This window comes from Phocoena phocoena, chromosome 10, assembly GCF_963924675.1.
Source record: "Phocoena phocoena chromosome 10, mPhoPho1.1, whole genome shotgun sequence".
NCBI classification, from domain to species: domain Eukaryota; kingdom Metazoa; phylum Chordata; class Mammalia; order Artiodactyla; family Phocoenidae; genus Phocoena; species Phocoena phocoena.
In genome coordinates, this window is record NC_089228.1 from 39265627 (window position 1) to 39290062 (window position 24436).

Below are 24436 nucleotides of genomic sequence, written 5' to 3' on the forward strand. Positions count from 1 at the left end.
CTTATAACTTTCCTTTTCCCTCTCTCTCTCTCTTTTTTTTTTTTTTTTTGGCCACACCTCGAAGCTTTCAGAATCTTAGTTCCCTGACCAGGGATTGAACCTGGGTCCCCAGCAGTGACAGCTCCATGTCCTAACCAGTGGACCACCAGGGAATTCCCTCTCTCTTTTAAGAAGATGCCATTCATTTAATTTTTCTTTGGTAATTTGGAAATTCTAGTACTTTTCCATTCCATTAGTGGCTACCTTCCCTCTCCAGGTATGAGGACTGTCCCTTGGCTGGGCATAGGTAGCAGATAATGTGCCTGTGTTAAGGGGGAGAGTTCAGGAACAGCTGGCTCTTCTTCCTTGGTAGATAACTTGTATTATCCATCTGGGAGCTTGTACAATGTCCTCTTTCTCCTTGAAGTTTAAGAATTTTACTATAGTCTTTCCCTTCCATACTGCCTGGGAATGTGCTCAATACCACCCATATGCAAACACAGCATTTTCTTTATGTCGGGAACTCCTATTGTTTGCACATCAGGATTCCTGGATTTGGCCCCCAAATCTCTGGTCTGTTCCCTCATGCCTTTGTGCTCTGTGCATCTTTTCATTGAGCTCTGAGCTATTTCTTCCATTAGACCCAATCACAATCTTCAAAATCTTCCACCATGCCAAAATTGTGCTTTCCTTGGGGTCTTTGTACTTGCTATGCTTTCTGCCAGGAATGATTTCTCTTAGATCTTTCCCTGATCAGTCATGCCTTTGGTTGATCTTAGCTCTGATGTCCACTTCTCAGACTCACCTTTCCTGCTGCCTTAGACATAAACACAATACTCTGTACATCAGCTTGGTTCCTTTCCTCCACTGTATTCACTCTGCCCATAATTAGTTATTTGCTGTATTCATCCTTCACATGCACCCCCATCCACTCCCTGCTGGATGGTAAGGACTCTGTAAATCATTGGAATTCTTGCTGTGTCCATTCTTGCCATGTACCCAGTATCTAGCCCCAGTAAGCCCTGGCTAAGCACTTATGGAAGGAATGGAAGAGTGAATTAAGACTGGGACTGCCCCCAGGGAGACCTTGCCCTGTCTAGTTTCCTCCCCACCCATGGGAGCACTGGAATGGGAGATTGGGTGGGCAGAGGAAGGGGCCATGCCTGTTTGTGAAGGCCTGAATGACTGGTGCCTGTTGGGCCTTTATTCTGTAGCTACAGCAGCTACTGCAGGTCCTGAAGCCACAGACAGGGAACAGGAGCAGGAGCTGGGCCGGGTGTAATTCCACTGGGTGTGGAGGGCCTTCTTGGCCTGACCCAGGGCTAGCCTTGGTCTGGGGCACTCTCATCCTGCCACAACATCCCACTGCCCCATTTTATTTTTTATCACTTAATACCACATGGCATTCTTTTTATTTAGTCCAGTCAACAGGTATTTCTGGAGCTTACTTGGTGTTTGAGGTGGTCAGGACACATCCATGAGCAAAAGAGATTTCCACTTGAGACATGAGAGTGCACAGACTGTGACACATGAGAAACTTTAGGAGATGAGCAGTGCTTCTAGAGGTGAACAAAGGAGATGCAGGCAGAGAGGTAATGGGGAATAATGGAGCCCTTGCCAGCTCTGGCTTTTCTTTGGGGGAGTTGCTACTGTAGGGTTCCGAGCTGGGTATGAGAGGTTCTGACTCATGTATTCATAGGCTGATGTGTGGAGAACTGACTGAAGGTGGCAAGGGCAGCAGCAAAAGACTGGGATGTGGCTGTGACATTGTCCTGGGGAGAGATGGTGGTGGCTTGGACTAGGTGGAAGCCATGCACCTGGCAAGAAGTGGTCTCATTCTGGGTAGATGATGCAATGGAAGCAACGGGACTTCCTGATGCATTGAATGTAAGTGGGAAAGAAAGTAGTCAAGACAAAGTCTGAGGTGTTTGGCCTGAACAGTAGGAAGGACTGAGCTGCCATCACTTGAGCTGGGGGAGTTGGGGTGGAGTAGGTTTAGGGGATGAGCTGGAGCTAGGGTGGCACAAGTTGAGTTTGAGGTGCCAAGAGGAAGTCAGAGTGCGGGTGCCTAGTCCATAGCTGGACATTGAGTCTGGCACTCAGAAAAGGTCTGCCTGGACATACACCTTTGGGAGTGATAGACATGTAAGTGGAATTTGAAGCCATGACCCTGGGTAAGATTATGAGAGCAATAGTGTAGACAGAGAAAAGGTGAAGAGGAGGAACCAGTGAGGTCAGAGGAAGCCAGGAGGGCATGGGGCCCTGGAAGCCACACAGGGATTGTGCTTCCAAGAGAGGAGAGATCAGCTGGTCACAGGAAATCTTTCCTGCCTATCCTCGTAAGGGCAGGCTTTTTTTTTTTTCCTACTGTTTTTGTTCACTGCTGTATTTCCAGCACAGAGCGTAGATGCTCCATAAATAGTTGTTGAATGAATGAGTATATGCATGAATCCACACCTCTGCAAACAGCCAGCACACAGGGATTTTTTAAAAGAGCAGAGAACAGGTAGGAGGTTCTACCCACTCTCAGTAGCATCCCCATCCTCCCTTGCTTTTGCCAGCCACAATGATATTAACTCAGGTGGGAGACCTTCTGGCTAACACAGGGCCCAGGACAAACGAGCTTCAGACAAGCTCTGTAGTGTGGAGCTTGGTGGAACCTGGGTTGGACACTGGGTCACCCACCAGTCCACAAAGGACTATACAGCCACTCCTCTGTTCACCTCTCTATATCGAGTCATTTGTCCATCCATCTACATCCAGTCATCTGTCCACCTGTGCATACAACCGCCCTTTATCCACCGTCTACAGCCACTCTTTTGTCCATCTTTCCGTCCAGCCACATCCGGTCCTCTGTCCATCCATCTGCTAGGGTGACCAACTTCCCAGATTGCTGCAGACTGTCTCAATGTTAATATTGAAAGTCCTGCACTCCAGGAAACCGCTGGGACCCAGGAAAAATGGTACAGTTGGCTGACCATCTGTACCCCTGGCATCCCGTATTGCACCCCTGGGCTCGAAGCTCACCTGTCCACCCAACCTGACTTCCTTGGCCACTCTCTCCCATCTAGACAGACAAGACTCCACCCCTCTCGCTAACCCCGCCCCATGCACCGCCCCTTCCGGAAACCACTACAACGAATCCGGGCGCCCTAGCAACAGCGCTTTTTGGGCCGCCCAGTCCGCGAGCTGGGCTCCCGGTGCGAGCCAATAGTGAGGGGCTCCGGGAGTGAGGCGCGGGGGGCGGGGCTCGCCGCAGCGGCCGCCATCTTGGTGGGAGAGAAACAATAGGACGGAAGCTCCGCGGGACCGGCTGAGATAGCAGGTAACGCCCGGTCTGCTCGGCCTACTGCTCTGCCGCCCCAGGGGCTTTGGAGGAGGGTTTCTCCGGGTCGTCGGGGAGCGAGGTCTCTGGTCATTAGGGGTGTTCCCGGGTTTTTTGGGAGGGGCTCTCCCGCGATGATGGGAGTAGAAGAGATCTCTCAGGGTCCTTGTGGGGCCAGATTTCCCCGGGTCATTTGAGAGAGGCATTATTTCTTCAGGTTATTGGGGAGAGGCGATTTCCCCTGGTTTTGACGGGCAGAATCTTACCTGGTCATTGGGGGGGGGGGTCTCCCGGATATTTTGGTGGTGCGGGATCTCCCCCTGTTATTGAAGTCTCCAGTCATTGGAGAGGGTAAGATCTCCTAGGTCATTGAGGGCGTCTCCCCAGGACATTGGTGTCCACGATCTTCCGGGTTATTGACGGGTGTCTCCTTGAGTCTGGCTGGAGAAGTCAGCCCAACGCCTCAGGTACGGTTACCTGCGGCCGGCAGATGTGCAGCCATTTTGAGTGTTGAATGTCAGTTGGGCTTGTCAGCTGGTGTCTGGTGGGGGAGTCTGCACACCTAAACTCCTTATCCCAAAAAGTCCTAAAATGGATCCGGGGACGTCTTCTTAATAGTGATAAGCTTCACCATGGATGGAGCTTTCATTTCGTTCACGTTGGATTACAGACTGTTTTTTGTCTTTTGCGTCCTAATGATTTGTATCATTTTTGGCTTTTATTCAGTTTCATATATTAAAGCCGAATTGCAGAAAAATGAGCCCAAATGTTGTGACAAGAAAATGTAAAAACCAGTAAAATCTAGTGCTCTTAAATACCGGGGAAATAAAACTAATCACTGATTGGAATGAAGCATTTTGGTAACAAAATTGTACATAGAATAAGATAAAATCATCTGAAAAAATAGTTTTAAGTACTGAAACTTCTAAAAAGTGGTAACAGAAATGTTGCAGATCACAAGTTTTATGATACTTTGTATAAAGCGCCATAATTACAGTAGTTTTGATGAATTCTAGTATTTAATTATTTGCTGTATTTGCATTTTTAGCAGGGTAACATTTTAAGTGAACTAAAATGCTTATTTACATAGATTGCTGCTGTGGAGTTTGTGTAATTGCATCCTGTAATCTGGTGTTAAGTATTTAATGAGAAGTTTCAGGGCAGTATTGTTATTGTTTTAACTTTAACCATTACCAGAATTAGAAACTGAGCAAAATGGATACTTTATCATATTGATGTAATAGGCCAGTGAGTGGATCACATAGTAACTTTTTCTGGAGGCAAACGTCAGTTGAACCGTTAACTGTTACTCCAGCTGGTTGATCTGCTTTGTGACTTTAGAATAGAATTCTCAGGAATTGTTAGAAATCAGGTGGATGAGAGCTAGGACTGGAGTTGATACAATTGTAAAAACCAGTTTAGCAAATGTAATAGACTTCTTTTTGTTTCAAGGCTTCGCAGGTGACAGACAAGTACACGGTATACCAGCCCCATATCTGTCTGAGCAGTGGAATGTGTGAGGAAGGCACAACTACTGACTGATGAACCTTAACCAGTCTTCTTTGCAGAGGGGTGCAAGGGGTGCCAGAGCCTTCCGTAACACTGGAGGGAGATATCACCCGTATCTAGGCAACAGGGATGAGCCTCCCTGAGGCCAGCTTGCTGAGGTGAAAAATTTCCATTGTTTGGTTCATAAAGAGGATGCACTGGGGAAGAATTTTTCCTTTAAGTGACATTGTTTTACCTAATGGGGTAATCACCTTAGACAAATTGAACACTTTTGTGTAGTAGATGATTGCTTTCATGTGATTACATTTTAAAGCATGTTTTTGAAATTATATTTTTGCCTATCTGCATACCAAGTAATAAAAGTAACAAGTAATACTAGTGTTTTGTAATATATTCTGGTAGCAAGGAAGGGGCCTTTTCCCCCAAAATTGAATTTAGCGTTTACCTCAATTTGAACGAAAAGAGTCTCCTAAAATGATGGATACTTGGTTTGGGTTTGTCAACCATCCATTCATCACCAGCTTCTGCAGTTACCAACTCCTAGCCAATGTTGTTTCATTTACACTCTGCCTTCCTCCCCTCCCCTTAAAAAAAAAAAAAAAGCTGAATTTTTTTAGGAAACCTATCCCCAAAGTGTATATTATCCAAAAGTATTTCATTATACATTATTAGTGTATCTCTAAGACAAGGTGTATCTCTACCCATGGTTTTTACACCATTATTATGCCTAAAATACAATGATAATTCCTTAATTTTTTTTTTCAAATATTCAGTCATGGTCAAATGTCCCTGATTGTCTCATTATTTTTTTATAGTTGTTTGTTCAAACTGGTATCCAGATAAAGTCTGCATATGGCATTTGATTGAAGTGTCTCTTTTGTCTCTTAAATTTATATATGCTTACTCTGTTTTGTAATTTATCTGTTCACACAACTGTCATTTATCCTGTAGGGGTTCCCATATGCTGGCTTTTGCTCATCACACTGTGTGCTTGAGACCTTTTGACTCTGGTGGCTGGTTTTGAAGGAGTCAAACCTGTATATCTTTTCAGTGAAGAAGTTGTGTTGGAACTGCCAAGGCTCATTCAAAAGTGAGCCCCAAACCTTGAACTCTGAGGGCTGTCAGGGACCTATAGGGCCACACAGTGCAAGACCCTCTTCCTCCCTCTGTGTCATGTGGTCCAGATTTTCCATGTGGAACAGAGAGGAGATTCTTACCCTTGGCCTCCAGGAGGATGAAGATGTTTTGCTCCTTGTCTCCTTACAGACCTCCTTCTCTCACACTGACGTTGCACCCTCTGCTCACAGGCTGTTCACAATTATGGGGGCCTCGACCCAGTGCTCTTCTTTCTTTGCACATTACTCTTGGGGTGCCTTCTGCCTTCCCTTTGTAGGTAATTCCCAAATCTGTTTTCAAGTTAAGTTCACTCAAGCTTCACTCCCATTGCTTCCAGCTGTCTGCTGTACATTTCTTCTTGATTGCTTGATTATCCCTTATATTTAAGTGTCTGCAGCTCAACTCACTATCTTCTCAGCTGTTTCTGACTTCATGAACAAAACGTCCTTGTTCTGACTTGTGAAGACTCAGTATCTGACTCATCCCTCTAATTTGATTCCCTGAATCAGGGATTCTGAAGATAGAGTCCATAGTTGCCCACTCCACAAATTGTATGCAGAGTTCAGTGAGGCTGTGAATTTTCATGAGAGTCCCACAGTTGTCTCAGATTCTCTAGGGGGTCTGTTGCTCCCTCAAGGGTTAAGGACAGTGTGCTACACTTCGCCATCTATCAAGTCCTGCTTCTTTACCTTCTCCCCCTTCTTCCTTGGTTCTTCTGTGTAGGCTGGGCAGGGCAGCTGGCTCTGTGGGTGCAGTGGAGAAGACAGGAGACCGTGTGCCCTGCCATGTATGCCACTGAGTAGGGGAGGTTACATTAAAGAGGTCCGAGACAGGTGTCTGGAGATAGCAGTCCTGTTGTCTTGGTGACCCTGGAACCTGAGGGCTGTCAGGACATTTTCCCACCACCCCCTGCCCAGCAGTTGAAGTCAGAGCCTTTCTGAAGCCAGGTTTTTCCTTGTCTCTCTGCCCGGTTAATTTTCCTAACATATAATGTCGCCACCATACTCCAGAATCCAGTGGCTCACATACTTTATAGGTTGGGTCAGAGTGAAACAATGGGTGAGATCTTTTAAAATCTATGCTCCCAGCGATTCTACTTCTAGGACTTTTTCTTACAGAAATACTTCACAGGTGTGCAAAGACAGATACAAGGATGCTCACTGCATTATTATGGTAAGAAAAAAGTTGGAAATAGTGTCAGTAGGGAAGTCGATAAATACATTATGATTTTGTGTGACTATTATACAGCCTTTAAAAAGACTCATATATAGACAAATGTAGCAAGATATCTAAGTCATATAGTTTAGTTGGGGGGGAAATGGCAAAACAGAGGACAGCTATTGAATGATTCTACTTATATGGGAAACTGGAGTACTCAAATTAGAGGCAGCAAGTTGAATGGTGGTTACCAGGGGCTGGGGAGTAGGGAGAGTGGGATTTATTATTTAATGTGTATAGTTGCAGTTTGAGATGATGAAAAACTTCTGGAGATAGTGGTGATTATTGCACAACAGTGTGAATGTAATTCATGCCACAGAACTGTACACCCCAAAATAGTTAAAATGGTAAATTTTATATTGTGAGTATTTTATCACTATTTTTTAAAAGTTAGGTGAGAAAACTAAAGCTGATTTTACTTGGGAAAAAAAAGGCAAAACAACACATATAGCCTGATCCTATTTGTGGAAAGAATAGAAAAATGCACTGAAGAAAATCTACAGGATAAAGAGACCCCAAACTAATAATGGTGGTCATTTTATCACACTTGTAACCAGTTTAAAAATGTCTTCTTTTAAGAGCTAAGCAGGATGTCCCTTGGTACTCCATTCTTCTGCCTGTTGCGGAAGCCCCGTTTCTTCATCCACCTCAGAAAAGTGCAGGCTTAACATGCCCTCATCCACTTATACTGTCAAGTCCACCCTCTGGCCTCCATCTTCCATTGGACTTTTTGTAGGAACTGGAATGGTGGACAGAGGACAGCTCACGTTTGAGGAGTGCGTTGCATGTAAGCCAGGCAGTAGGCTAGATTTTTACATCTTGTTCCCACCTTATGGCACCTACATAAAGCTACCATGACTAGTTTACAGATGAAGGCGGGCACCAAGAATAGGTAAAACACCATTTATACCCAAGTATAAGGCAGGCCTCAATTTGTCAGGGAGATTATTTTATTTTATAATTTATTATTTATTTTACTTATTTTTGGCTGTGTCGGGTCTTAGTTGCGGCATGTGGGATCTTTTCCTTGCGGCGTGCGGGCTTCTCTAGTTGTGGCACGCAAGCTCCAGGGTGTGTGGGCTCTGTAGTTGTGGCGCATGGGTTCCAGAGCGCTTGGGCTCTGTAGTTTGCAGCACGCGGGCTCTAGCTGAGGCGTGCAAGCTCAGCAGTTGTGGTGTGTGAGCTTAGTAGTTGTGGTGCGTGGGCTTAGTTGCCCCGCAGCATGTGGGATCTTAGTTTCCTGACCAGGGATCGAACCCGTGCCCCCTGCATTGGAAGCACACAGTCTTAACCACTGGACCACCAGGGAAATCCAAGAGTTTTTGTTCTTTATGCCAACAAAATGCCCCTTGGTTAAGACTGAAATCGTTGGGAGGATGATAACTTCTAAATGTGGTATCCGGGTCAGAACAGGTAGCAAAATAAGCACCTGGTAACGACAGAAAAGTCATGCCTTGATTTGATTTTGTGCTAGTGAAATGTAGCCATTGTAGAAGTGATGTGGTCAACACCTACAGCACCCACCTACAAAAAATAAAAATGATAGGAGCTACGGCTGCCTTGCCTAACACCCTCACTGTGCTACGTCTTTTACCTGTGTTCTTTCATTCCTGGCCACTCTGCAAGGTGGTCAGAAGTCTCATCCCACTCTGGACTGAAGGATTTCAAGCTTTGGGTTTTCTTGAAACCTTTCTGACTTGGAGACAGGCCTCCAGTACCTGCTTTCACAAGCCCCTTTGGGCAACTGGAGTCAGCCTGGGCCTCTTCAGCTTGCTCTCTGTCGTGGTAAATTCACAAAGCTTTCTTTGCACTGCTGGATTTTTTTTAACTCGTCTTGTGAATGTATTTAACTGAAACTCATGATTGATCAAATGGGAGATCATTTAGTATTACCTGTATTCTCTGTGTATCCATCTGTTTACCTTACTTGAGACATATACTTGTAGAAATTGAGTGTCCAATCCCAAGCCTAAGGAAGAGTAGAACTTTTCTTTTAATGGAATAAGATGTGTTAGAGACCAGGAGGCATAACACTTGGCTCTAGTGTTGTTATTTCTGCACTTAGTTTTCAAGAATGTGCCCGCTCCATACCTGAGCTGGATCCCAAAGGCAAACCCCCCGAGCCACATCAGTCTGTCTTAACCCCACCACAGCCCCTTGCCTTGAGCCTTGTTCATCTTTAAGATGGGCTGCTCCAGGGCCACAGGGCTTTCCTATCCACGGCTGCACACTCAGAAATGAGGTGGCCCCATGGGCTGGGTGTGCTTATCATACTCTCTTGGGGAATGCAGAAATCTTGCATTGCCCTGCAATGTTTGTTTTATAGGAATAATAGACCATTTTTGTTTTACAAGTATAAAACTAACATTGGATATGCATTTTTACTATAACCTTCCCTCCTTCTCATCTGTCCCATTCTCTGATTGAGATCCCAGGTCATGTCTAAACAAATTCAGTGTTTTTGCTGAGGCTGCAGCAACATTTGTCTTGGGATTAACCTAAGTCCAAGCCTGCCAGCTTTCACTTTGGTACACATTTGCTTAATGTGCTTTAAACTTGGTATATGTGGACTGTGCCTTACTCCTCCTTCCCCTCTCATGAGCGAGAGTTCACAGTTCAGCTTCTTCTACAGGGTGCCTGTGGAGGTGTGTGGACCCTATATCTGTTGGCTCTAGTGCTAAACATAATCATACTGTTTCCTTGAGAGATTGCCCGAGTAAGCAACAAAGGAAGAAGAGAGATGGATGAAGTATACCAGGCCAAAGAATGTATGTTTTTATGAACTTGAGCAACCTGACAGGAAAAACATACACCAGTAACTGTTAAAGCACTTACTTGCACATTGCTGAGATTACTGTCTACCTAAGTTAGGGTTTTTTTTTTTTTAATTTATTTTTATTTTTGGCTGCATTGGGTCTTTGTTGCTGCGCACAGGCTTTCTCTAGTTGCAATGAGCAGGGGCTACTCTTCCTTGTGCGCTGGCTTCTCATTGCAGTGGCTTCTCTTGCTGCGGAGCATGGGCACTAGGCGCGCGGGCTTCAGTAGCTGTGGCTCACGGCCTCAGTAGTTGTGGCTCATGGGCTCTAGGGCGCAGGCTCACTAGTTGTGGCGCACAGGCTTAGTGTCTCCACGGCATGTGGGATCTTCCCGGACCAGGGCTCGAACCCATGTCCCCTGCACTGGCAGGCGGATTCTTAACCACTGCACCATCAGGGAAGCCCAGTTAGTTGGTTCTTGTTGAACATTTTCAGTTTTTCTTCTGTTATGAATAGAGGTTTTACATATAAGGCAGTGAAAGATGTCCTTTCACGAACAGTGTCTGTTCTCTAAGGTGAGTGCCTCTAGAGAGACAGCTGAGGTGCTTGCCAACCCCCTGCTGAAGGTGTGGGTTTTTCTTGCTCTGTGTCCTTATTGGAGCATGAGAACACACATATCTCTCCCTTAGGTTCTTTGAGTTGCCCCTGCCCTTTGTAGAACCTGTGCTGGGTTTTATGGGTGGCTTGGGATGCTGCACCTACATCGGGAGGCCAGAGGAGGACGGTAAGCCCAGGATGCAGGCTCCTGGCGCATTTGGAACATTGGACCTTGCAGAGGTGCCAGCTGCCACCTGACAGACTCTGGGCCCTGAAAAACTGATGGATATGGCCAACACATCTGGGGCAGATGAGGGCTGGGAAAGGAAGGAACAGGCTACCTCTCTCCCAGGAATGATTTATCTCGCTCTCAAAGAGTGTTTTTACTTTGAAAATACCTTAGGCTCTTTGTATAGAGCCAAAGAAAGGGAATAGTGGTAAAATATCAAAAGTGGAAGTGCCCCGTTGGCCTTCCCTCCCAATCCTCACGTCTGTTGACTGACTGAAGTCATTGCCCTTCTCGCAAGCTGCGTGATTCCAAAAGAGTCAGTGTGTAGTTTGCTTCAGAACTATGGGTGCAGTTGAACTTGATTTCCCTAAAGAAGTTTTTAATATTTTGCTGTGCCTTATTTTGGAAAGAAGTCCCAGGACTCATAGAGGATGATTGACGAATGGTCATGTGTTAAGATATAGTGCTGTGGGGCTTCCCTGGTGGCGCAGTGGTTGAGAGTTTGCCTGCTGATGCGGGGGACGCGGGTTCGTGCCCCAGTCCAGGAAGATCCCACATGCTGCGGAGTGGCTGGGCCCGTGAGCCATGGCCGCTGAGCCTGCGCGTCCGGAGCCTGTGCTCCGCAATGGGGGAGGCCACAGCGGTGAGAGGCCTGCGTATCGCAAAAAAAAAAAAAAAAAAAGATATAGTGCTGTGACCTATGTGGTGTCAGGAATTTTCTCACTCCCATATCTCGTTCTTTTCCTGGCTGGTCATGGAGGAGCACTGACTGTACTTAGAGTAGTTGGGTGATCAAAGCTGCCATGTTGATGCTGTTAGCCTGGGATGCTTAGCAGACCCCTGAGGGGAGTATTTACCTGAGTGAGGTATTGTGAGGACCCAGAGGAAGCTGTGCCCTCTGGGCACAGGATCTGGTGTAGCGCAGGGCACACGTGTCCCTCTACCAGCAGGTACAGCCCTCATTGTGCTGGCCTGGGCGGGTTGGGGCTGCCTGGGTTCTGTGGCTGGCCATGAGGACTGAATCATTTTTGGCACCGCTAGTTTCAGAGGATGAGTTCATGTGTCATCTGGTTTGGGAACTGGCTGAGAAATGAGCAGGGGTAAACGTTGACCACAGGCAGGGAGCATATAATCTTGCCTGAAGCTAATGGACTGTTACTTAACTGGCACATGAGAGAACCATGACTAAGGTAGGAGAGTCCCCCATAGATCGAGACCTCAGGACAATTTTGGCCATAGTCTTCAAGGGTCACTTCTGCATGTTCCTGTTGTGTATGTTTCCCACATGATGGTGGGATTTGTAGTCTGCATCAGGAGGAGGAGACTGGAGATGGAAAATTGCCCTTGAAGAGGGGAAACAGTCTTTTTAAGGACTGATAATTCTTGGTGTGTGTATGGAATACATTTAGGTATTTATAAGTAAATTTGATATTCTGATAAAGGGGACATGTGACACCTTAGAATCAATAATTTAGTTTTTCTTTAAGGAGTACTGCTCTACTTTTAGCTAGAAAAACTTTTTAAATTGCTAAAACTCTGTAATTCAAGCATTGTAACTGAGGAACATATTTCTAGGTAGGCTGAAAGCTCCTTCTCCCTGTCCCCCTCCATATTGGGACGCTCTAGTCTTTCATTCCAGAAATCTGGTCTGATAAGGCAAAGAGATGTGGCAGTGTGATCATGCTGCTGGTTCGACAGAGAAGCCTCTTAGAGGCTGCTGTTTCCCTTATGGAAAAGCTTGTCCGGATTTTTGGAACAGAATCTGCTGTTTCATTTGTCCCTCAGAATTGGTGGAAGGATCTGCATTGTTGTGACTTTTCTTGAAATTCTTCCACTTAAACTTACAACTTGTAGTTTCTCCTTTATTAAAACTAGAATAAAGGGAGTTCCCTGTGGTCCTGTGGCTAACACTCCATGCTCCCAATGCAGGGGGCCCGGGTTCCATCCCTGGTCAGGGAGCTAGATCCCACACACCTCAACGAAGAGTTTGCATGCTGCAACTAAAAAAGATACCGCATGCTGCAAGGAAGACCCTGCACGCAGCAATGAAGATCCTATCCTGCGTGCTGCAACTAAGATCTGGTGCAGCCAAATAAATTAAAAACAAACAAGAATAAAATGCTGATGAGGGGGGAAATGAACACCTGGTGTTGGACCCCAGGCATTTGTGTCAAGTTAATAGAAGTCTTCTGTGTCTTGTCTCTCTGGCCCTGCTGCATGCTTTGGTGGAGCCAGTGCCTGCTATGACATGGGGGTGACCTTTCCGGCCTTCTTAGCAGTGACTCTTTCATCTCAAAGTACCTGTCATTTTCCATGATGAGGCCTAGGTGATCTGGTGCCTCAGTGCACCCATCTGTAGTGGGAGTGATCCTAGTATCTACTCCAGAAGGCTGTGGTAGGAGGGAGGGAGTTACAGAACAGACTAACAGCTTGGTAAACGGTAGCTCTTTTCTCTGACATGGTTGTATCCCATTGTCACTGAAGATTGAGTTGGTCACTTCCTCCTCTGACCTTTCAGCACCTTGTACACATTTCAGGGACAGGATGTGTTGGGGTGATTATCCTCCCTTGTTTACATGTGGTCAGTCTCCCAGGGTCTCCATCATGGAGTGGAACTCTGAGCATGCAGTGTGGGTTGCATCAGGGTTTTTTGGCAGATGAGTTTAAAGCCTTCAAGAGCTGAGCAGCCATCTGGGTTTCTTATTTCAGTCGTAGTGAATTATTTTTCCCCCTAATACTTTCACTCCCAATTATAAAGGTAACAAACACATGCTCTGAGTTTGAGAAAATTTCAAGAAGTTTGGAACATTTAGAAAACTGAAGGGATGGGAATAACAGTCTTACCACTTAGTACTGGGCAGATCCAGCTTTTGTGGTGGCTAAAGTTTATATAGTGTAACAAATATATATAATTGATTTATATAAATATATAATTATAAGTACCATCTTTAAACAAAAGAATTTACAATTATGAAAACAATAAGGTAAGAAAGTGAACTTATCTACAAAACAGAAATAGAGTTACAGATGTAGAAAACAAACTTATGGTTACCAGGGGTAAGGGGAGGGGAACGATAAACTGGGAGATTGGGATTGACATATATATTTCTATATATAAAATAAATAATAAAGACCTACTGTATAGCACAGGGAACTCTACTCAATACTCTGTAATGGTCTATATGGGAAAAGAATCCAAAAAAAGAGTGGACATATGTATATGTATAACTGATTCACTTTGCTGTACACCTGAAACTAACACAACATTGTAAATCAACTATACTCCAATAAAAATTTTTTTTAAAAAAAGGGCTTCCCTGGTGGCGCAGTGGTTGAGAGTCCGCCTGCCGATGCAGAGGACACGGGTTTGTGCCCTGGTCTGGGAAGATCCCACATGCCGCGGAGTGGCTGGCCCCGTGAGCCATGGCCGCTGAGCCTGTGCGTCCGGAGCCTGTGCTCCGCAACGGGAGAGGCCACAACAGTGAGAGGCCCGCGTACCGCAAAAAAAAAAAAAAAAAAAAATTAAAAAAAACCCCAATAATATAAGAAAGTAAATGTTTGGATTGAAAAAAGAAAACACAAAATGTTACACATTTCAAAAATCAATAGTACAGTATTTTTTCCCTACATTTCTGAGCAGCATATTGACTGCCTCATTCTATGACAGCAGTGTCATAATTTTTCTATAAAAAAGTCACATAGGGATTTCCCTGGCGGTCCAGTGGTTAGGACTCTGCGCTTCCATTGCAAGGGACACAGGTTCGATCCCTGGTCAGGGAACTAATATCCCGCATGCCGCACATCGCAGCCAAAAATTTTTTAAATAAAGTAAATAATAAAAAGGTCACATAGTCACTACTCTAGGGTGGTTAATTGTCATCTGCTTTCCATAAATTTATTTCATTTGTTAGCTGTCATTTAAATTTATTGTAGGATAACACCTGTTACAGCTTTTTAAATTTATTTTTTTAAAAATATTTATATATTTATTTGTCTGTATCAGGTCTTAGTTGCGGCATGCGGGATCTTAGTTACCCAACCAAGGATTGAACCCCTATACCCTGCATTGGAAGGCAGATTCTTTTTTTTTTTTTTTTTTTTTTTAATTAATTAATTAATTAATTTGGCTGCGTTGGGTCTTCATTGCTGCGTGGGCTTTCTCGTTGTGGCGAGCAGGGGCTACTCTTCATTGTGGTGCGTGGGCTTCTCTTTCTCTTGTTGTGGAGCACAGGCTCTAGGCACACGGGCTCAGTAGTTGTGGCTCCTGGGCTCTAGAGTGCAGGCTCAGTAGTTGTGGCACACGGGTTTCGTTGCTCTGTGGCATGTGGCATCTTCCCGGACCAGGGCTCAAACCTATATCCCCTGCACTGACAGGCAGATTCTTAACCACTGCACCACCAGGGAAGTCTTGGAAGGCGGATTCTTAAATCACTGGACCACCAGGAAAGTCCCATCTGCTTTCTATTATTGACAACTTAGAACAGTTTCTTTCAGCCTCACAATTCATCATATATCATGTAAATTTTTAGGATTGTCATCAAATTTGGGAAACGTTTGTCAAATTTTTTTCATATATCAGCTGTGAGACTTCAAGACATTCAACATTTTTTTATACAGTGACTCCAGGGCCTTGGGAGGGGGTAAGCAGCCATGACCCCTGTGAGTAGCTGGTATTTTTGTTTTTAGGGTTTTTCGGTGTGTAGTAAAATGAACACAACATAAAATTTACCATTTTAACCACTTCTGAGTGTACAATTTAGTGGCAAAGCTGGAACTTCTTGCCAGTCTTTTCCTCTGTAAGTCTTATGACATAGTTCAGCTAATATCATAGATAATACAATTTTGTATCTTCCTTTTTTTTTTTTTTTTTTTTTTGGCTGCCCCACATGGCTTGTGGCATCTTAGTTCCCTGACCAGGGATCCAACCTGGGCCCCGGCAGTAAAAGCATGGAGTCCTAACCACTGGACCACTAGGGAATTCCCTGTGTCTTGCTTCTTTTAATTGAAGAGCATATCAGATTGTTTTAAAAATATAAAAGTGATAAACAATGTTTTATAGTATCCTAATAGTCCATCATACACTTTCATATTGCTGGATGTGGAGGTGAGTGCGTTCACGTTGGGGTATAAGAGATGTCCTGCCAGGACCTGATTTTTATGGAGCAGTGGTGGGAGTTTTCCTGGGGTTGGTGGTAGTTTGATGCCATATACCCATGACCCAAATGGGTCAGTCTGGTCAGCCACCTTCCTTGGTGCCTCCCACAAGGCAAACATTAACAGCTTTCTTCTTCCTTCCTGGCTTTATTTTGCTAAATTTCCTTTTGGTTTATTCATTTTGTCACCAGGGATTGTGCCTTATCTGCTGCCTAGCTTTTCTAGAAGTCCAGATCATGGAGGGGATAATTTTTCTCCTGCACTGTCTTGCAGAGACACCTTGTTTGAAGCTGGATGGCAGACCCACCAGCATTGTTGGAAAGGCCTTCAGCAAATACTCAGCACCAACCCCATGGCCTTTCTTTGCTTTGCCTGCAAAAGATGGGGATAATTATCTTTCAGTGATAACTTAGCAACCTGAAAGCCTTGGGTGTTTGGGATGTCAACTCAATACTAACACAGAATTTCTGAATCCTAACTACTATATTTGTTTTAAACTATGATAGATTTTAATCTTCTCGTATCCACATTTTAAAAGTTTATTCTTCAGTGACCATTCTTCTGCCTGATTTTCTACAAGAGAGAATTTTCCAAGAGGTTGGTTGTCATTAGATTAAGAGTTTAGGCTTTGTTTACATGAAATGTTTCCACACCAGCAGGACCCAGATGAGTATTCAGGTGCAGGGTCCTTCATTTATACTCCCCAGTTAGTGCAGAGTTAATAAGGTGGGAGATTATAAATGCAAAATTAATATCCAGCCGATGCTCAGAATGCATTTTGTAAAGTGTGTGGCGTGCCGCTTTTTAACGATTGTACTCCCTGTGCAGTTGGTGTGGGTTTGGATAATTGCAGTGGGTGCCTTTTGAGTTCTCTGTTGATCTGTGTGCAGCAGGTATTCATGACGCAGTAGTGATTTGAGGCACATCCTGTGGAGTGCTTACTCGGTGCTGGTGCTCTTCTGGGCTCTGGAGATTCAGCAGTAAACAGAGCAGTCAAAAATGTCTGACTGGGGCCTTCCCTGGTGGCGCAGTGGTTGAGAGTCCGCCTGCCGATGCAGGGGACATGGGTTCGTGCCCTGGTCTGGGAAGATCCCACGTGCCGCGGAGTGGCTGGGCCCGTGAGCCATGGCCGCTGAGCCTGTGTGTCCAGAGCCTGTGCTCCGTGGCGGGAGGGGCCGCAGCGGTGAGAGGCCTGTGTACTGCAAACAAACAAACAACAACAAAAAATGTCTGACCTTATGGACTTTTTTTTCTGGTGGGGCAGGGTGGAGGAGACAGAAAATAAACAGGACAAATAAAACATATAGTATGTTAGGTGGTGATAAGTGCTGAGGAGAAAATAAAGCATGGTTGTGTAAGGAATGTGGATGGGGAGATATGGCACTTTTAGATGGGGTGGCTAAATAAGACTTCATTAAAGGTGATATTTGCATACAGAGCTGAAGGAGGTACAAGAGTGAGCCAGGGAGATATGTGGGGAAAAGTGCACCAAGCAGAGGGACTGGCAAGGACAGAGACCCTAAGGTAGGTATATATCAAGCATGTTTGAGAAATAACAAGAAAGCCAGTATAATTGGAGCAGATTTGCTGTTGATTTTTCTTTTGTGATGGGTGTTTTACTGAAAGGCTTATTGGACCATTATGCTTCTGTTTTTCTCCTTTGTGTGTAAAGTATGCTTTTGCTTTGGCTTTACAAGAATTTAAAAAGATAACTGGAACTTCCCTGGTGGAGCAGTGGTTAAGAATCTGCCTGCCAGTGCAGGGGACATGGGTTCAAGCCCTGGTCCGGGAAGATCCCACATGCCGTGGAGCAAATAAGCCCTCAAGCCACAACTGCTGAGCCCGCGTGCCACAACTACTGAAGCCTGCGTGCCTAGAGCCCGTGCTCTGCAACAATAGAAGCCACCACAATGAGAAGCCCGCACACCACAATACAGAGTAGCCCCCGCTCGCCACAACTAGAGAAAACCCGCGTGCAGGAATGAAGACCCAACACAGCCAAAAATAAATAAATAAAATAAATTTATTTTAAAAAACCCTGTTTAACAGCTAATATGATCTTTTAATTAGTCTTTTCTGATTATTAAAATAATTTGTACTTATGAAACTTTTGTAAATTAAAGAAAAAATTCAAGCTGTTTATTGAAATATAATTTGTATACAATAAGATTCATTGGTTTTATTTATTTATTTTAATTAATTAATTTATTTGTTTTTTATTTTTGGCTGTGTTGCATCGTCATTGCTGTGCGCGGGCTTTCTCTAGTTGTGAGCGGGGGTTACTCTTCTTTGCGGTGCACGGGCTTATTGTCGTGGCTTCTCTTGTTGCGGAGTATGGGCTCCAGGCGTGCGGGCTTCGGTAGTTGTGGCACATGGGCTCAGTAGTGTGGCTTGCGGCCTCAGTAGTTGTGGCTTGCGGGCTCTAGAGCACAGGCTCAGTAGTTGTGGCACACGGGCTTAGTTGCTCTGCGACATGTGGGATCTTCCCAGGCCAGGGCTCAAACCCATGTCCCTTGCATTGGCAGGTGGCTTCTTAGCCACTGCGCTACCAGGGAAGCCCCAAGATTCATTGATTTTAAGTCTATAATTTGACGAGTTTTGACAAATTTATGCAGCCATGTAATCACTGTTCCAGTCACAGCATAGAACATTTTCATTACCCCTAAAAGTTCTCTTGGACCTCTTTGCAGTCAGTCCTATTCTCCTACCTCTGCCCCCTGGCAACTGCTTATCTACTTTCTGCTATTACAGTTTTGCTTTTTCTTGAATGTCATATAAATGGAATCACACAGTATATAGTCTTTTGTGATTGGCTTTTTTCAGTTAACATAATGTTTTTTTTGTTTTTTTTTTGCGGTACGCGGGCCTCTCACCGCTGCGGCCTCTCCCGTTGCAGAGCACAGGCTCCGGACGTGCAGGCTCAGCGGCCATGGCTCACGGGCCCAGCCGCTCTGCAGCATGTGGGATCTTCCCGGACCAGGACACGAACCCGCGTCCCCTGCATCGGCAGGTGGACTCTCAACCACTGTGCCACCAGTGAAGCCCAACATAATGCTTTTGTGATTAATCTTTGTTGTTGCTATATCAATACATTCCTTTTATTGCTGAATAATATTCCATTATATGGATACACCACAGTTTGTTTATTCATTCACCCATTTGATGGACATTTGGGTTGTTCCCACCTTTTGGCTATGGTGAATAGTGCTGCTGTGAACATTTGTGTACAAGTCTTTATGTGGACATTTGTTTTCATTTCTTTTAGGTAAATACCTGTGAGTAGGATTACTGGGTCATATAATAAGTATATGTCTGACTTAATAAGAAACTGCCAAACTGTTTTCCAAGGTGGCTGTACTTCTTTTATTCCTACCAGCAACGTTTGAGAATTCCAGTGACTGACCCTGGTGGTATAGTCATGGGTGTGTATGGATGTGTGCAGATGTGGGCAGTGGCTCTGGGCTCATGGAGCGGAGGTGCAGATGGTCAAGGTTATTCGTCCACCATTGGGCTAGTGTGCTTCACACCATCTCCTGTGACTGCCCAACCCTGGGGCTTTTCTTGAGGCAGAGTAAGTAGCCCCAGCAGAGCCCATTTGTAGCCTCATGAACCACATTCTAGATGTGTGAGCTAAGGGCCCAGGGCTTTTCATGAGTCATAGTTGTTCTATTTGCAGTATTTTATAAGTTAAGACTATTAAGGCATTGTTTCCAGCAGATCCTTAAACCAATTTGATAGATTTAGGGGGATGGGCTATGGGGGAAATCTATGTCTTGTCCTAGGATGAATCATGTTCTGTGTTTCTTACCTATCAATAGTTTCATGGACAAACGTGAGGCAATTTGGAAAGCTAAAATAGATGCTAAATCTGAAGCCAGTGTTTTATGGTTACTCCCTGTCTCACTAGATTCAGGGTCCACACATCACATGGACTTCTCAGTAACCATTAATATTCTAGGATTCCTGGGAAACTGGGCCTTAGACCTCAGATGTTTAAAAACCTTTAAGAGATCCAGCTGCTCAAACCACATGTGGAACAGAAAAAGAGTAGCAGTGAAACAGAGCAGGTGCTTTGGGCATTTTTCTTTCTTCTGACCAGGCTGAAGCCACTAGAGAAGAAACTGATCTGGGGTGTAATCCTTGGGAAGTTGATCCTTCATTTTCCCATAGGGATAGGGTCTGTAAGGGACCCTAGAACAAAAGCTGCATTTCTTTGTCTGAAGCCCCAAATGTAAGAAGTATGTTGTACAGAGAAGCCATAGTTATCTTCATATTGAGAGATTGAACATAATTGAAATCAAAGAATCACAAAACAGGACTTAACCTTATTATGTGCAATGCAATGATTTTTACTGTTTTTTCCTATTTGATTAAAACAAACTGCTGGTTACCAGAAAACTGGAACCCAAAGGGAGCAGGGACTTGGAATCTTCCTCCAAGCAATTGAATGGCAGAACTGGGACTAGAATCTGGCTCCACCTCACTACAGGATCAGTTTTCTCCCTAATTCTACCATTTAGGAGTTTCCTCTGTCATCAGGCTTGGCACAGGCAAGAAAGGGCCTTATTTTCCTTGTCTCTCTACCTAAGATGATGATTCTTCTCCGGGGAGCAATGTCCTGTGGACTGCCAGAGTTGGGTGCTGGCGGGAGGGTTGGCAAGGTTCCGTGTCAAGGTTCCAGCAGCTAATGAACACACAGGAGACCTGGGAGAAGGAGGTATAGACCCTCACTGGGCTTTTCAGCCTCCAGCCACACCCACGAACCATACTCCAGAGAGCTGCCATGTAGGACCAGTTTTTGTTTTGGATTTTTCGCTGGAGGTGGGGAATGGGTAAGAGAGATGTCTGGAGAGAGATTTTTTTTCTACTTAATTGAATACATTTAAGGAATCTTGAACAGAGTTGGAAAGGGATTGCATTGGTGTCAGCATTGCTGTAGTAACAAAAGGAGTTTTACACGTTTATGAAAGGTTTGAATTGTGTTTCTAAAGTCTGGCCCATGGGGAGCATCTTGTGCTTTCACAGTTTAATAATTATGGTACCTGGTTCTTGCTTGGGTACTGGCAGACCGATCATGAGTCAGTAGCTTTCCTTTGGTGTTGCTCTTACTCAAGATGTCTTTTTCACTACTGAAAAACTGGTGTGAACTGGTCTCTATAAACCTAAAGGGCTTGCGTGGCCAAGCATCTCAGAGCTCCACCTTCCGGAGAGAGTCTGGAATGGCTGGAAGGTACTCATCCTTCGAGCTGATTGCCTGTGTTGTGTCTTGGGACTCCTCACAGCACATGCCCTCCTGAGGGCTTCTGTAATGAGAAGGTAGTGCCAGGTGAGAAATCAGAAGCTTTGGTATTCTGCTCTTTGCATATAGGAAAGCTTATTGATTCCTAATCCTTGAGTCCAATGGGTGTTCTCTCTGAAAGGAAGAGATTAACACCAGCTAAACTCTTTATTTATTTATTTTTAAAATTAGCTTATTTTTTGGCTGTGTTGGGTTTTTGTTGCTCCGCGTGGGCTTTCTCTAGTTGCTGCGAGCAGGGGCTACTCTTCGTTGTAGTGCATGGGCTTCTCATTGCGGTGGCTTCTCTTGTGGTGGAGCACAGGCTCTAGAGTGCACGGGCTTCAGTAGTTGCGGTGCATGGGTTCAGTAGATGTGGCTCGCAGGCTCTAGAGCGCAGGCTTAGTAGTTGTGGAGCACGGGCTTAGTTGCTCTGCGGCATGTGGGATCTTCCTGGACCAGGGCTTGAACCCCTGTCCCCTGCATTGGCAGGTAGATTCTGTACCACTGCGCCACCAGTGAAGTCCCTAAAGAGGCTGCTTTATAAACAGGAAATATAAATACATGGTGAAAGCACTGTCACAGGACAAGATAAATGTCCCATATACTTTATTTTTTTTTTTTTTGCTACGCGGGCGTCTCACTGTTGTGGCCTCTCCTGTTGCGGAGCGCAGGCTCAGCGGCCATGGCTCATGGGCCCAGCCACTCCGCGGCATGTGGGATCTTCCCGGACCGGGGCACGAACCCGTGTCCCCTGCATCGGCAGGCAGACTCTCAACCACTGCGCCACCAGGGAAGCCCTGTCCCATATACTTTTAAGTGCTATACCAAGGCAGATGTGCCAGAGACCTTGGGCCCCAGAGGCAGCTGTGTGGGGGCATCCAACAGATTGAGGTTCATTTGGAAACTGTGGCTTCTTGTCCCTAGCCCTAGATGAGTTTCCTCAGCTCCCAGAATCAGCTTCATTGTTTCCAACAGGGAGAGAGGTGTCTACCTCATAGAGAGTATCCCGAGGACCATATGAAGTAAGTTCCTATAGTGAGCCTAGCATAGACTGGGGTGCTTTACCCACCTTAGAGGACAGTGGGCAAATCTCCAGCCAACCCATTCTCACCACCACCATCTCAGTTGGAGTCATGGGAGTTGGAGGAGTTCCCGGGAAGAAACCTGTACAGATACTGAAATGTAGCCCAAGCCCCGTTAGTAGTGCTAGTGGCAACTGTGTAGTCTGTAAATTATAGACAGAAAACAGAAGGAGGTTGACAGACCCTGAAACGGTCCACAGGCGCATAGAGGTGTGCTTTGCTGAGATCCAGTGTGCTTGGGGATCTGAAGTCAGGTCTAAGTTCCTGGATCTCAGTGAATGAGACCCCTTAGTGCCCCAAGAATGCAGCTTTGGTTTAAAGGTGTGCCCCAGCTTTTGGAGATCTGGATAGAACGGATAAAAATAGTTGGTGACCTAGAACACTGTGTATCTTTTTAAAAGGAGTTAGCCAGCCTTGATCAGTTGTTTTTCGATACAGACGTTAATCATTAAAGCTAGGCCCAAGCTCCACTGCTAATAAGGTTAATGGGGCTTGTCTTTGGCCTTGAGCAGGGAAGTGTGTGTACCCTGGGGGAGTAAATCTTACTAGATGGTGCCTAAGTAGGTTTTCCCTTTAAATGCATTTTATAAAAACATAATTAACGGGCTTCCTTGGTGGCGCAGTGGTTGAGAGTCCACCTGCCGATGCAGGGGACACATCACACCGGTTCGTGCCCCGGTCCGGGAAGATCCCACATGCCGCGGAGCTGCTAGGCCCGTGAGCCATGGCCGCTGAGCCTGCGCGTCCATAGCCTGTGCTCTGCAACGGGAGAGGCCACAATAGTGAGGGGCCCGCGTACCGCCAAAAAAAAAAAAAAAAATTAACGACCAAGAGTGAACCCTAATGTAAACTGTGGTGCTGTATCAGTGTAGATTCATCATCATATGTAACAAGTGTACCACTCTGATGGGGGGTATTGATAATGGAGGAGGCTGTCCATGCATATGCGGGGCATATGGGAAATTTCTGTATTTTCTCAATTTTGCCGTGAACCTAAAACTGCTCTAAAAAAATAAAGTCTATTAAAATATATTTATATAATTAATGGAGGGACTTGGATATAAATTACTGTAAGTTTAACAATTTTATTAGAAAATGGTAAGATTTAATCAGGATATTAGGTTTGAAATTGTGATTTTACCTAAAATAACAATTTCGTTGTCGTGGCTTCGCGGTAGTGGCTTTCTAACGCCTGGTGGGGTGATTGGGGCTCTTTCGGGGTCCCGCAACCAGTCCCTGCCAGTCGGCTTCGGCCCGCGGGGGAGAGCTCTGGCTGTTTGTTTCTGTGGGAGGAGGCGGGGCCGAAGTGGGCGGCGTGGGCGGGACCCCGCGGGAGCTCAGGCTGTTTTGTCTTTCTGCTGGAAGAGGAGGGCTAGAGTCTCTAAGGCGGTTCCTGGCCCTTTCCAACTCCGTTGTCACTCTTTGCTTCCGGCAGAGCGTCCTGGCCCACACAACCGAGGAGCTGAGGCCAGACAGACGGACGCACGGACAGACGACAGAGGACGCGCTGGCCGCTGCACCCCGCTGCCTCCCCCTTCTCCCTGCTGCCTGCACCTGGAGGATGAGCCCAGCCTTCAGGGCTATGGACGTGGAGCCCCGCGCCAAGGGCATCCTGCTGGAGCCCTTTGTCCACCAGGTCGGGGGGCACTCGTGCGTGCTCCGCTTCAACGAGACGACCCTGTGCAAGCCTCTGGTCCCGAGGGAGCACCAGTTCTACGAGACCCTCCCTGCGGAGATGCGCAAATTCACTCCCCAGTACAAAGGTGAGCCCCCAGCTGCTGTAGGGGTCGCCAGCGCCTGGCAAGGACATGCAAGGCATCGCGGCCAAGGAAAGCCCAGGCAGCCATCCCCGGAGCCCTCACCCCTCCCACTCACTCTGTGTTTTCCCTCCTCCTCCTCTTGGCCCTCCGCCCAGCACCTCACACCCTCAGTTTTCAAGTCCCGGTAAGATTGCTCAATTCTGTTTTGTTTTGTGGGTTTGTTTTGAGTTTATTTTTGGTGGAAGTGTAGTTGTGTTTTATGTTCAGGTGTCTCTTTATCTCGGTAACCCATAGTCCCCCATGAGGAGACATCCGGGGAAGACTTTGGGAGGATTTTACCCAGAATACTTGCCGCCTGCTTTTTGTCCTCCAGGAAACCAGAAGCCCTGTTGATTAGGTAGGCTGGGAGCAGAGTTGAGTCAGATGGAATGCA

At 45.7% G+C, this 24436-nt stretch overlaps 1 protein-coding gene across 2 annotated transcripts in view; it reads left to right on the plus strand.

Annotated features, from left to right (window-relative positions):
• The first annotated feature begins 3243 nt into the window (after window positions 1–3243).
• Window positions 3244–24436, plus strand: part of IP6K2 (inositol hexakisphosphate kinase 2) — a 29225-nt gene continuing 8032 nt past the window's right edge. The window contains exons 1-2 of one of the 2 annotated variants that reach the window (XM_065885167.1): window positions 3244–3304; window positions 23679–24006. In XM_065885167.1, the coding sequence (XP_065741239.1) occupies window positions 23805–24006 (202 nt within the window). In that variant the 5' untranslated portion in view covers window positions 3244–3304; window positions 23679–23804. Of the gene's footprint in view, window positions 3305–23678; window positions 24011–24436 lie in introns of those variants that run through there. The other variant, XM_065885168.1, reaches the window with a different exon arrangement.